This window comes from Entelurus aequoreus, linkage group LG12 (assembly GCF_033978785.1).
Source record: "Entelurus aequoreus isolate RoL-2023_Sb linkage group LG12, RoL_Eaeq_v1.1, whole genome shotgun sequence".
NCBI lineage: Eukaryota > Metazoa > Chordata > Actinopteri > Syngnathiformes > Syngnathidae > Entelurus > Entelurus aequoreus.
Window position 1 is genome coordinate 24,884,024 of NC_084742.1, and position 13,650 is coordinate 24,897,673.

The following is a 13,650-nucleotide window of genomic DNA, read 5'->3' on the forward strand; positions in this document are numbered from 1 at the left end:
ATAATGAATTAAAATCAAGGGTGTTATGAGTTATTGACCTTTTTAAGGCTCCAATTATTATATAATCTGAAATATTCCTCTTAAAAATTTTATTGGGTGAAAATATTGCATATTTTGTGTTTTTTCCATAAAAAAACAGGGTTTTCTTTGACAAAAAGAGCATACGACTTAAGTCTTTAAAAACGTTATATTGACAGATAGACCTAATGTTGATCTAGAGATAATAATACTGAATAATGACACATTTTAAATATTTTTTGGACCAAAACCCTTTGGGGTCCCCGGGATCAAGCCTGAGTGGAGGCCTTAATGTATATTTTTTAAACATATATTGTATTGGTTTTTAAAATAAAAAAATATCAAAATGGCCCCCGCTTGCTCAGTGTAAAAAGTTTGGACACCCCTGCTCTAAAACATCTAAAAACCGCCGACAATATTCCATTTACATGTCGCGACCTGAAAATGAACCAAATATGAGTGATATTGTTATTATAAGCGCCAACGCAGACAGTCTACTTTAGCGGCGCATTGAGAGCAGTGAGCTAATGCTAGCTTGCGCTGCTGTTCTTTACACACTGAGCCAGCGACTGCTTCTGCTTTGTCTTAAACTTGCTAAAAGTAGATTCTACATTAAATTCATGCATCCCTCACCTGGTAGTAGACAAATGTGGCCATGGACCGAGAGACTGGTCGACTTTCTCATCCCCCAAGATGGTGAAAAAGACGTTAGTTACTGCAGCGTTTATTAACACTTCGTGAGGATTGTGATTGATTCTGCATCTAAACGGGGTTATGTGAGCTTTCCGTTGGTTGGCATCCCAGCGAGAGAGGAAATGATACAGTAAGTGTATCTTTTATTATGGTTAGTTTGTATGTTTAGCACAAAGCTGCTGATCGTATAGTGTTACAATAAAGTTGCATCCGTTTAACACTGGGCTTCTAAAACTTATTGCTCATCCTCCTTGTGCTTTGGCTCAATAATATAAGGTTCTGGATCATCATTTGGTAAAAAAAAAAAATACTCAACTGATGAATCATTTCTGATTTACTTTTTAATGGTACTTGCACAGCCATAGTTTGTGTGTGAGTGTGTGTGTGAAAGAGAGACACTACTACAGCATGTACTTCAAAATATGCACATTTCATAGTCACTTACTGCATGATGTTATAAAAGGGCTATTTTTAGCATATGCACGCATCTGAAACATAAAAAAACACCTACAACTTACCATAACAGGTTTTCTCTAGTTGGAAGTGGACATGTGAACATTTCTACTGACACGGACGACAGCAAATGATATACAGTAGCTGCTGTTTTACCTAGTTTGTCAGTAAACATGAAAGAGTTGACGTTATGTCACTTTTCACAGTGTGTACTTTGAGCGTGGTCATGTGACCGCCTGGCCGCGTTTGAGAAATATCGCTACATATCCAAATGAATATGTCTTTGCAAACAGTGTTGAATAGAGTAGAAATAAATATTATAACATGAAAAAATCTAGCGACCGTTATGAAACTCAATATAGCAGAATAAAAGGGGTGTTTCTTCTTTCGAAAAATGACGATTTATAAATGAAAGTTAGTTACAGTAAGAAGGGGATTCACCTGACACATGAAACGTGACAAATTTGGGGGGTGCACTATCTACTTTAGCAGCCAGACGGCAGTAGAGTGTTGAATATCTTCAAATGTTTTTTTGTGGTAATTCTAACTTAGACCACAGCGTCAGTTGTTACGTAGAGTGACGCTTTCCATCATTTTTAGCAGACTGCATTGCAAAACGATTAACCCCACGCCTTCCTCTCACATGAGATCCAGCCAGGAATGGCGCCATAGGAATCCCTTCCCTGCTGTAAGTTTGTAGGGCGTTACAACCCACCTGGAGATACAGCATGTAGCGACTGTATTGTGCCAACATAATGCTGCAGTCACCAGACAATAGTACAGTACTTTGAGGAATGTAAGGAGATCAAAATGACCATGAAAGGAAACTATATTATCTGGGGAGAGAACCACTCTTCCCCCTGACCTCTATCTCCTCTTTGTCCCCTCCCCTCCATCGTACAGCGCCGGCGTCGGTCGAACCGGCGTTTTCATCACCCTCAGCATTGCCTTGGAGCGAATGAGATACGAGGGCGTCGTCGACATCTTTCAGACGGTGAAGATGTTGCGGACGCAAAGGCCGGCCATGGTGCAAACGGAGGTACGTGTGCTCGAGAATAGGGACTCTGTAGATTCCACTGCATGCGATCCGGTAATCCATCCTTAGAACGACCAGGTTTCGTCGCAAATTCCAAGCATCCACTCCATGATCCCGGAACGGGATAAAAAAAATAATTCTTATTTTCTGTGTTTCCAGGATCAATACCAGTTCTGCTACCGAGCGGGATTAGAGTACTTGGGAAGCTTTGATCACTATGCAACGTAAAAAGATCCCCCCGCCGCTCCCCCTGCCCAACATTTCGAGGGAAAATGTGGCAAGGAGAAGGAGAAGGAGAAAAAAACCCAGTTGCGCCTCTCTTCTGAGCCATAAATGAACTGCTTGAGAACGTACAAACTCCTTGCTAACAACTCATAAAGTGTGCCGTCAAGAAGAAAGAAAACTATGAAAAACGTCAAAAAAAAAAAGCAAAGGACCAAGTATGAACTCCACCAAGTGATGGACCATTGAAGCATCCTTTTGCTTCAAGGATTTATTTGGGAGTAAAAAAAACAAACAAACAAAAAAAAAAAAAAACAAGGAGAGACATCGGAGGACATTGTAAAGAATAACATCGGACGGACGTTCAGTAGTAATAAATCCAAGTACGCCCTCTTCCTGTCTCAGTGTTCATCTACAGTTTGGCGAGGGGCTTTACGAAATAAGTACGATTATTAATTTTTTAGTACTTTATTATACAGTATGATTTTTTTTTTACACTCTGAATTTTTTTTTTTTTTTAATGCAGATTAACTTTGGGTTGTAGCACTGAGTGCATCAAGAATTGAGCGTAAACAAATATTGTTTTCAACGTTTGTCACCTCCCACACAATAAATCCCGGGCTTTGTGGAATCAACAGGGATGAGCAAAGTATGAAGCTGCTGCTATCGATTATCTTAGTTCTTCCATGTCGGGACGAGTCGGGAAAAGATATACAGATGTACATGATATAGAAATATATATTATTCTACAGACGAATTATACGAAAGTGATATTTTTCACTGGAATGCACATCGGTTTGGAAGAAACTTGTATTATTTCTTGTGCAATAAATATTCAGTCCGCAGCCCATCCAATAGGATCTTTATTTATTAAACCCATCTGTTTTTTTTGCCATTGTGCATTTAGAGTGCCTTATATATTAATGCCTGTTTTTATATCATTTCATCTTTTAAGTAGTCATTCAGTGTAATTATGTATATTAAATATATATGCACATGTTTATTTACAGCAGTATTCCACTATGTCACACCCGATTATATATGCAAGTAACATTTTAAAGGCTTATATTTTCCTTTTCAGTGGCCTTACCGTGGCTGAGTAAGTCCAAGTTTTGTTAAAAATACTTAAAATGATTAAACAGTGTTTAAAATCTTGACATTTCATACTGGCAAGGTATTTCAAATTGTATTTCACGTCGTTAGCAGTGCTGCGATTTTTTTACGATAGATAAACCCCAAAACCTAAGTATAAAAGTCGAATTGAGGGTAGAAAAACCCCCACAAAAATGAGCGTCATTCTCCTTTTTTAATCAAATAAATAAAAGTCAGATTTCGGTATTTCATGCACGCTTGTCGAGGGCAGCCATCTGTTTTTTTTGCCAGCATTATACAAGCTTGCTTACATTTTAGACCAGATTCACCACTTCTTTGCAATCTTAACCAAAATAAAAGTCTGTACTGTAATGCCTTGTTTTTGAATAATAAATTAAGATACGGTCTTAAAGTTTTGTACACCTGCTCATTAGTCTATAAGACAAGTTAGATTTGTCATTAACGGTGCTAATGTCAATTATATAAGCCATCTTGTTCTTTGCAAAATAAGCTATCCTAAATTTCCCATCAGATGTGTATTTAAATGTCACTTTGTCGCAATCTTGACCAAAAATATGACCAGTAAATTAAAGTCCGATCTTGAAATTTCTCGCATCATTACAAACATGGCAGCACAAATTCAGTTGAGATTTGAGACAGTCAAATGTATTGTCAATGGTGCTTATGTTGATTATATTATGTCGTTTATGAATGCTGGGGCCGGTCATCTTGTTTTTTGTGAGATAATCCTGGAACTCCAGATCAGATTTGTCCCTTTTATGTTCACTCTTGTCCCAAATATCACTTCTTGGCAATATTGATTTAAAAAAAAGTGCAAATACCCTTTTTTCACTAATAAGTTATTGTCGAATCTTCACATTTTATACGTTTGTTTGTCGTAAATGTGGCGACATACAAAGTAGTTAAATTATTCAATGTCATTAATTATGTTTAAGTTGTTTATATTGTATGGCGGCCATTTGTTTTTCAAAACATATTTTTCTACAGATTAAATGTGGTCCAAATGAGGGAGGACAAACACAAATTGTGGCGCATACGTAACTAGCGTTCAATTTAGATTTGCACTTCACATCAGTAACAGTTGTGCAACACTCTGTTTTCAGAGAGAAAGCCGCAAGCTAGCTTACATTTTTTAACATATTTATTGACTTTGTGCATGCAAAAGTAGTTGAAATGAGAGAGGAACAACACAAACAACCAGTAAATATCTGTGCTTGTCAATAAAAATGTGTCTTGTTTGATCAGTGAAGTGTAGTTCAAGCTGGAAATGTAATATACCGTATTTTCCAGACTTTAGGGCGCTACTTTTTCCCCAAGCTTTGAACCCTGCAGTTGATAAAACAGTGCCGCTAATTGAAGGATTTATTTTTGCTGACGGTCGAAAATGTATTTCCTGGGTATACTTCTTGGACCGGAAGTATAACCGTCAATAGCGTTTCTGCTCGAAAGGATTCTTCCTTCATCACTTCAACAATGTTTAAGTTTTACAATATAACTAAATTCATACACACTAAACCGTCCCATGTGATCTCTGTAGGGGTGTTTTCATGCACCTTTGTACATGCTATCAAGCTAATATAATCAAGCTAACGTCATTAGCATTAGCGAATTTGCTAACACGTCCACAAGTGTTAGTATTATTTTCTACAATTGCATTTTTTTATTTTGTTTCAGTTTCGTAAATTCACGAAGAGTTTTGCAGACGCACCTAAATGTCACAATAGAAAGCGCGCCTTTGCAGCTATTGGGTCCATGACAATGACTTCTGTTTTGTTTGATCAACCGTTTTACTGCCGTGTTACAGGCACAGTTTGGAAACAATTAAGGTATGTAAATAATAATTTCCAAAATCTTTCATACCGGTATATATCTGCGGCTAATAGGCATGGATAATATCTGCAAAAATATTTATTTCTAATTTAATGGGTGTGGTTTAAATACCGGTGCGCTCTATAATCCGGAAAATACGGTATGTTATTTATGGAAACCTGGTAGTTTAAATTATTCAGTGTTGTTAATTGTGCTTGATTCTTTTTTTATTTAGCATACAGAGTGGTCATTTAATTTTGGAAAACAATCCGTAAACAAGCTTAAATATTGAATCGGATTTGTGCTGTAAAATTTTAATCTCCACCAAAAAAAAAAATGGTTCATCCCACTTTTTAAACCAATACATTGAAATCTGATCCTTAATGCTGTGAATGTGAATGACATAATGGGCACTATCTTGAATTTCAGAAAACATTTTTCAACACCAAACAGAAAATTGGTGAAATTAAGGGAATTAACAATAAACCAGGACAAACAATATTTTGCAGGCATTTAACGCCATTGATAAACCTTTATTTCTTTCATAATTATTCGAAGGTAAAAGTGATAGAAATGAGTAGCAAATGAAATGCTACCAAAAATCCCTTCTGGAAAATCTTGACAAAAAACAACGGCCCTTTACTTTATTTTAAATCGTTAGCATCTTTTTCAACCGCTTTGTGACAACTTTTTGGATGTGCATTCCAGGGTTTTATTTCCCTTGTCAACATGAGCAATTATCTCATGTTTTTTTGTTATTTTCCATACATAAAAGTGCTGTTAATTAAGCTCTTGCTTTATTGTTGCATGGTTATAAAACATGGCAGGATGGGCCGACAATAGGAAGATTTGCACTTTTCCCTATCTTTGTACTATGCACTGCCCTATTGATTCTAAACCCAAGAATAGAAAACCACTTGAAGCCATCCATGACACAACACATCACTTTGAGTGTATGAGTGTATGTAAATAACACTTATCTTGAGAAAAAGACGAATAATAAAATTAAAAAAGAGCATCCATTCTGATGCCAACCAGCAGATGACTTGGGAAAATTCTACAAACCTGACCCCCCCCACCCCCCCTCCTCCTTCATCCACCCTTCCCTCGCCCAGCGATCATATGTTCTTGTGGCCATTGAAGCTTGGAGTGTCATTACCGGAAATAAACGTTGTCTTCTCTGATCTCTCTCTTTATCTATCTATCTATCTATCTCTCGTCTGGATGCATAGACTGACAATGACGTCATGAAATTGTAAAAACTAAAACAAAAAAAACAGCTTGTTCAAAAGTTCATAAATTACCTCTGATTAGTTGTAAACTGTTTATTTTTCATTTGTTTTGATGTTGAATGAAAGGAGTGCTTTTTATTTTCTTACTTAGGTCACATTGGTCGGGGAAAAAGTCTGTATGAAAAATCAGTTCTATGCTGACAAAAAAGTCACGTTTGTTTATAAATAAATTCTATTAAAAAATGTCTGTGGTATGCACCGCCAGTTTCATTTGTTTACCTCCTTCAGGCCACGCCCCCTCACCCCCCCAGGCTGTTCGTTTAATAACCTCAACAACGCTAGTCACAGATTCTCTTTGGAGCGCGTTGCCGTTTTAAAGGACCGACTGCCTGCAACAATGTTGACCAAAGATCCTGGAACAAGAATGCTGCTGTTTTTAGGAATCTGTTTTAAAAATGGTTGTTGAAAATCCTCTATGACAGGAGTGCTGTACTGTTCCTAAGGTCATCATTTAAAAATGCCATGACAAGAGTTCTCTGCTGTTTCTACGGTCCTGTACTTCAAAAATGCCAATCAGAGATCCTGTGGAACAAGATTGGTCTGCTCTTTTTAGGAATCTGCTTAAAAAAATGTTTGCTAAAAATCCTTTTTGACAAGATTTGTCTTCTGTTTCACTTGTAACAGTAACTATACAAGAGTAATAATGTATAATCGCCTCATGATATTACTAGGGTTGTCAAAAATAAAAGTTTAACATGATTAATCACAACAAATGATTGCATAAAACATGTATGTATGCAGATTAATTGCACAATTTATTTAGACCGTACATGGTGCATTACCTCAACCATGGATGGTTCCCTGAAAGGCGGCGCAGGTTGTTATACGGTCAGTGATCAGGTCAATGCATGTGTCAGTGCAAAGATGAGTGAAGAGACTCGGATTGTGCGAATCACACTTCAAAATACACTTTAGATAAAACTGTATACCAAGTTTTGAGAAAATAAATGATGTGTAATCAAGTAATCGATTGTGCAACCCATCTAGTTCGATCCCCGGGCCCTTTTACTATATTCCGCAAAGGGACTCGAACCCTGGTCATTCGTATTGAGAGTCAAGTGTGCTAATAACCACTGGACAAAAAGCACAAGCTGGGCTAGTCTTGAAGTTGTCGGGGAGTGAGGTTTACTAAACGTACATCTGGCTGGCCCCCAATACACATGTTTGACATTCGCACAATAAAATTGTATTTGTGTCCAAATATTGGGCTTTTTTTTTAGGTCACTTAAATAAGCGAGTAATAAGCTGCAATTAATCATGATTTAATCCAAATTCAAAATGGTGATTAATCCGAATTTTATAATTGTGATTAATCATGATTCCTCAAAATTCTAAAATTGTGATTATTCATGATTTAAAAATAATCTATTGGACAGCACTAATTATTTCACATTTACCAAAGCATTTATTATATCTTTTGTACAAATTGATGGATGATTTGCTTTAAAATCATAATCCAGGGGGACAAGCAGATATTTAGTAGAAAATGGACGGGTGGATGGAAATATGATGTTTGTTGCATGATTAGATAATCAGCTTTAATGGCTAATTTTGTTGTGCTTTTCTTTGTTTCTTGCATTGCACAAAGAGAGCATAGTCTACAAAGTCAATGTGATGATCCGTCGCCCGGATCATGTTTTGTTTAGTTTAGTATTTCCTTAGTTCTTGATTTATTTCGGATTCAGCACCCTGTTTTTTTGTTGTGGGTGCTGATTATTGTCACCTGCCTCTGATTAGTGGTCAGGACGCTCACCTGCCTCCGGTCACTAATCAGAGAGCTATTTATTCCTGCCTCGCGTTTTGTTTTGGAACACGCAACAAGTTATGTTGGGTATTCCTGCTTCTTGTTCTTGTTTTAGCCTGTTCTGTGCTAAGCTTCCTGTGCCATCGGCACCCCTTTTTGTATTGTGGCTTGATTTATTGGAATAAATCATTCTTCCCACCTGCACACTGCTCCCTGACGACTATCGACCAACTCAGTGGCCTTGTGTTTAGAGAGTCCACCCTGAGACTGGGAGGTCGTGAGTTCAAACCCCGGCCGAGTCATACCAAAGACTACAAAAAATGGGACCCATTTTCTCCCTGCTTGGCACTCAGCATCAAGGGTTGGAATTGGGGGTTAAAACTCCAAACAATTCCCGAGTGCGGCGCACGCTGCTGCTCACTGCTCCCCTCACCTCCCAGGGGGTGAACATGGGGATGGGTCCCATGCAGAGGACAAATGTTTGTGTGTGACTATCGTTGGGACTTTAACTTGAATCTGCATGTTGGGGAAACGACCAGCGCATAACCATGCCACCCAAACATAACAGTCAAATTCTTTGTGTTAAGGTCAAAATACATGCAATTGGATGCAGTAGGCCTAAATGCACTTTTTCTGTCAAAAAACAACAACATTTAGTAAGACAATGAAGTGCTTGACTGATTGGCATTATTTCCAGGCTACCGCGGGCCACATAAATTGATGTAGCCTTGAGTTTGACACCAGGTGCTCTATAACAAACAGCTCTGCTGTTTCTAAGATCCATCCATCCATTTTCTACCACTTATCCCTTTCGGGGTCACGGGGGGTGCTGGAGCCTATCTCAGCTGCTAAGATCTGACTTTAAAAAATGCAAATCAAAGATCCTTTATGACCAGAAGTGAGTTTGTTCCAAAGCTTCGAAATGAACTCACAAAGAGGATTAGGCTCATGGCCTCCAGTTGAAGAACCCTTGAATAACCCTGGTCCTCTAAAATCCCATAGACAAGGCTCTAAAAGTAATTTTGTTCGTACCGTTTAATTCTTCGGTCCTGTTCTGTCCATTAAAAGTCAAACCTTATCTTGTAGTTTGGGAGTAGTGCTAAAGTGATTAGCGGCAAAGTACACCACAGTTGTCAGCACTCAGTCTTCTGCTCGCTCCGTTGAGGATCCTCTTTTGGATCATCATCATGATGGTCGTCATGGGCCAGGCTGCAGGGGATGGACCCCGTCTCTATGCAGCACATCAGCCTTTCACTGACGTGAAGGCGCAAACTCCCCCTGCCTCCGACACCCCTCACCCCCAACCCCCAGGGTGGCGCGGCTACTCGTAGACTCATGGCTGTCCATTTGGATCACAGCACACAGACACTTCACTTATTCCGCACGTCGTTGCCTTAAACTGGAGATTGTAGTTTAGTGGAAGGCCTCTTGCCTGCTGCAACAGCTAATGGGAGGAAAGGATGCTAGGGTGTGAATCACAACATGATAAGCTTCAATGTCAACATCCAATCCAAATACAAGACGTGGACTGGATAAAGGTGTCCATATGTTGCAAAGATGACCAAGAAAAGTACAATGGTGTCACATTTCTTAAATTATTTTTTAACCATGTTCAAAAATTCTAATTTAATTTGTGGTAATCCTAGAACAATTGTAAATAAATGAAAACATATTGTGTGTGTGTATATATGTGTATATATATATATATGTATATATATATATATATGTGTGAGAAAAAATCACAAGACTATTTCATCTTTTTTTTCCCACACATACATATTACGCTCTACCACGGTATCGAGCACTATTTTTTGGATAATCTAATTAAGACATATATATATATATATATATATATATATATATATATATATATATATATATATATATATATATATATATATATATATATATATATATATATATATATCAAAGTTAATGCGATAATCAAATCATGATCGTAGCAATGCACATTTTGTGTTATTAATGAGTGAAACTGCTATCTAAACATGGAAGTGTAGCTCCTCTTCTTTAAATGCAAATGCTCCTAAAGCAGGAATACAAATTCTGTATTCCTACAAAATACAAACTCTGGCTAGACGCCAGCGCACTGCATGTAATTTTTTTAATTCTCTATGAAAGCATGTTTGTATTCTTTTTGTGTTGAGCTGTTTCAAAAAGCATAATGTTTAAAACATATTTCATTAAAGCAAATTAATTGTCCAGTCATGGTATTAAAAATGTAGAAATTATCTGTCTGGGGTACACTTATTACTGACGAAAAATGATATCTTTCATATATATATATATATATATATATATATATATATATATATATATATATATATATATATATATATATATATATATATATATACATACAGTGTATATATATAAAGAGCTTTAAATTAATCATTGTTACGGTGCAAAGATGAGAAGAGGCGGACAGTTTCCCTGCAAAACACCCCAATGGAACTTTAGATAAAACTGAGGTAATTTTTAAGATTAAAGATTAAAGTACCAATGATTGTCACACACACACTAGATGTGGTGAAATTTGTCCTCTGCATTTGTCCCATCCCCTTGGGGAGCAGTGGGCAGCAGCGGCGCCGCGCCCGGGAATCATTTTGGTGATTTAACCCCCAACTCCAACCCTTTGTTGCTGAGTGCCAAGCAGGGAGGTAATGGGTCCCATTTTTATAGTCTTTGGTATGACTCGGCTGGGATTTGAACTCCAACCTACCGATCTCAGGGCGGACACTCTAACCACTAGGCCACTGAGATGGATTTGTTGGCGTTGCAGGACATATTTTCTTATGAATGGCGCACAAGTTTAAAAAAGGAGCTTAAAGCGAAGCACATCCAAGGTTTCCGCGGGCATTAAAAAGCATTAATGTCATTAGATGAATTTTGCGAAAATTAACATCTTAAATGGCATTAAAAAGCATTAAATTTGATGTCCATAAGCATTACATTGTTTTTATACAATTGTAAAACTGCGCTGATAGTTGTAAGTCAATCAATCGAACGGGAACTGAAAATGAACTCAATAACTTTGCCTTCATTGATAAATTGCTGCGTCTGTCTTTCTTTTCGCCAGCTGCGTCTTTCAAACTGCATACAAAAGGTTTTGTAAGGTTTGAAAATGTGATAAGCGCTTCTTGCATTAAAGAGTGTGATTAATCTGATTAAAAATTAATCGCTCGACAGCCCTTTATATTATAATATACAGTACATACACAGTACAGGCCAAAAGTTTGGACACAGCTTCTCATTCAATGCGTTTTCTTTATTTTCATGACTATTTACATTGTAGATTGTCACTGAAGGCATCAAAACTATGAATGAACACATGTGGAGTTATGTACTTAACAAAAAAAGGTGAAATAACTGAAAACATATTTTATATTCTAGTTTCTTCAAAATAGCCAGCCAGCCTCATTGCGCTGATTACTGCTCTGCACACTTTTGGTATTCTCTTGGTTAGCTTCAAGCTCACCTGAGAAGTGAGAACCATTTCAGGTGACTACCTCTTGAAGCTCATCGAGAGAATGCCAAGAGTGTGCAAAGCAGTAATCAGCGCAAAGGGTGGCTATTTTGAAGAAACTAGAATATAAAACATGTTTTCAGTTATTTAACATTCTTTTGTTAAGTACTTAACTCCACATGTGTTCATTCATAGTTTTGATGCCTTCAGTGACAATCTACAATGTAAATAATCATGAAAATAAAGAAAATGCATTGAATGAGAACATGTGTCCAAACTTTTGGCCTGTACTGTATATAGTATACATTTTTGTACTAGATGTTTGAAACATATACAAAAAAGTATGTCAGCTGTGTAGGGAATTTTTGTGAAACATATCTATCATAAACATATATTTAGAACATATGTGGTCCAGACGCATATTACATACTGTACGTTTTTAGAGAAAAATATTATACAAAATTGTTTTGGCTCAGACTCCCGCAATGACCTAATTGTAATGGTGTTCCTTCTCTACTGATCTCTAATTTGCATATATATGGACTCACAACCACCAAATGTTGACAATGAAGGGCTTTATAACTAGTTGTAACACAGATATACATATCTGAAATCATATTGATCAGTTTGAAATGCTGGCAAGAGAAAAATATGAATTATAGTGTAAAATAATAATTACAAAAATAATACAATAAGAAATAAGAAAAAATGATACAAATAAATATTGCACCATCTCAACTTTTTTACAACAGCATGCATCTTGCTGCAAGTTCACTACTTGATATTGATGTTTTCAGTGTGGCTAGAAATGCAGTCTTGCTGTGTTATTGGCTCTCCTGCCTTCTCGGGGAACCTTCACCTCCCATATTTTTCTCCTTTCTGGGTTGTGTGGAAGCGTACGCAATTGCTTCCCGCATCCCTACGCCGTACAACAGGTAATGGTTGCATGGAAAACATACGGCAAACACTCTTCAATGAAAAGAAATGTATAATGAGGAAGTGCAGTGTCGCTTAGCTGTGGCTTCAAACTCCTATATGATGGCGCCAAACAATGAGGAGATCGCCTGAAACCAGGTTGCCCATAGTCTCTCTATACACGGCTCTGTATGAAACTAACAGAAGAAGTCTGGAGTTTTTTTGTTTTTTTTTGTCATAAAAAAATACAATCATGTGTGCTGACGGACTGTATCCCTGCAGACTGTATTGATCTATATTGATATATAATGTAGGAACCAGAAATATTAATAACAGAAAGAAACAACCCTTTTGTGCGAATGAGTGTGAATGAGTGTAAATGGGGGAGGGAGATTTTTTGGGTTGGTTCACTAATTGTAAGTGGGTTTTTTATGTTGATTTAATAAAAAAAAATTAAAAATAAATAAAATAAAATAAAATAAAAATGAAAAAAATAGAATTATGTATTTCTTGTGCGGCCCGGTACCAATCGATCCGGCCCGGTGGTTGGGGACCACTGCTCTATATGACAGATGTGTCCTGCTGTTTTGAAGAAACTGGAGTAAAAACAATTTATTTTTCCTTAAATAGAATAACATACCTGTATATTGCAAAGCCCTGCTAACCTTTCCACTTGACAAGAAAAAATATATAGAATGTATATTGTCGGCTACTTGAGGCCAATTGCACATCAATTATCCTGTCAAGCCTGCGAGGAGAGGGGAAGAAAGGAACAGGAAATATAATTTACGAGCAACCTGAAGCAATAATGCTGTGCCTGCCACCTCACCAGGGGGCAGAGAGTGACCTCATAGATGACATGGTGACAATT

General features: G+C 37.2%; 1 protein-coding gene across 50 annotated transcripts in view; it reads left to right on the top strand.

The window, feature by feature from the left end:
• Positions 1–5,686, top strand: part of LOC133661813 (receptor-type tyrosine-protein phosphatase delta-like) — a 660,250-nt gene extending 654,564 nt beyond the window's left edge. For all 50 annotated transcript variants that reach the window (XM_062065281.1, XM_062065286.1, XM_062065292.1 and 47 more), the window contains 2 exons: positions 2,068–2,203; positions 2,360–5,686. In XM_062065281.1, the coding sequence (XP_061921265.1) occupies positions 2,068–2,203; positions 2,360–2,428 (205 nt within the window). In that variant the 3' untranslated portion in view covers positions 2,429–5,686. The remainder of the gene's footprint in view (positions 1–2,067; positions 2,204–2,359) is intronic.
• The last annotated feature ends 7,964 nt before the right edge of the window (positions 5,687–13,650 follow it).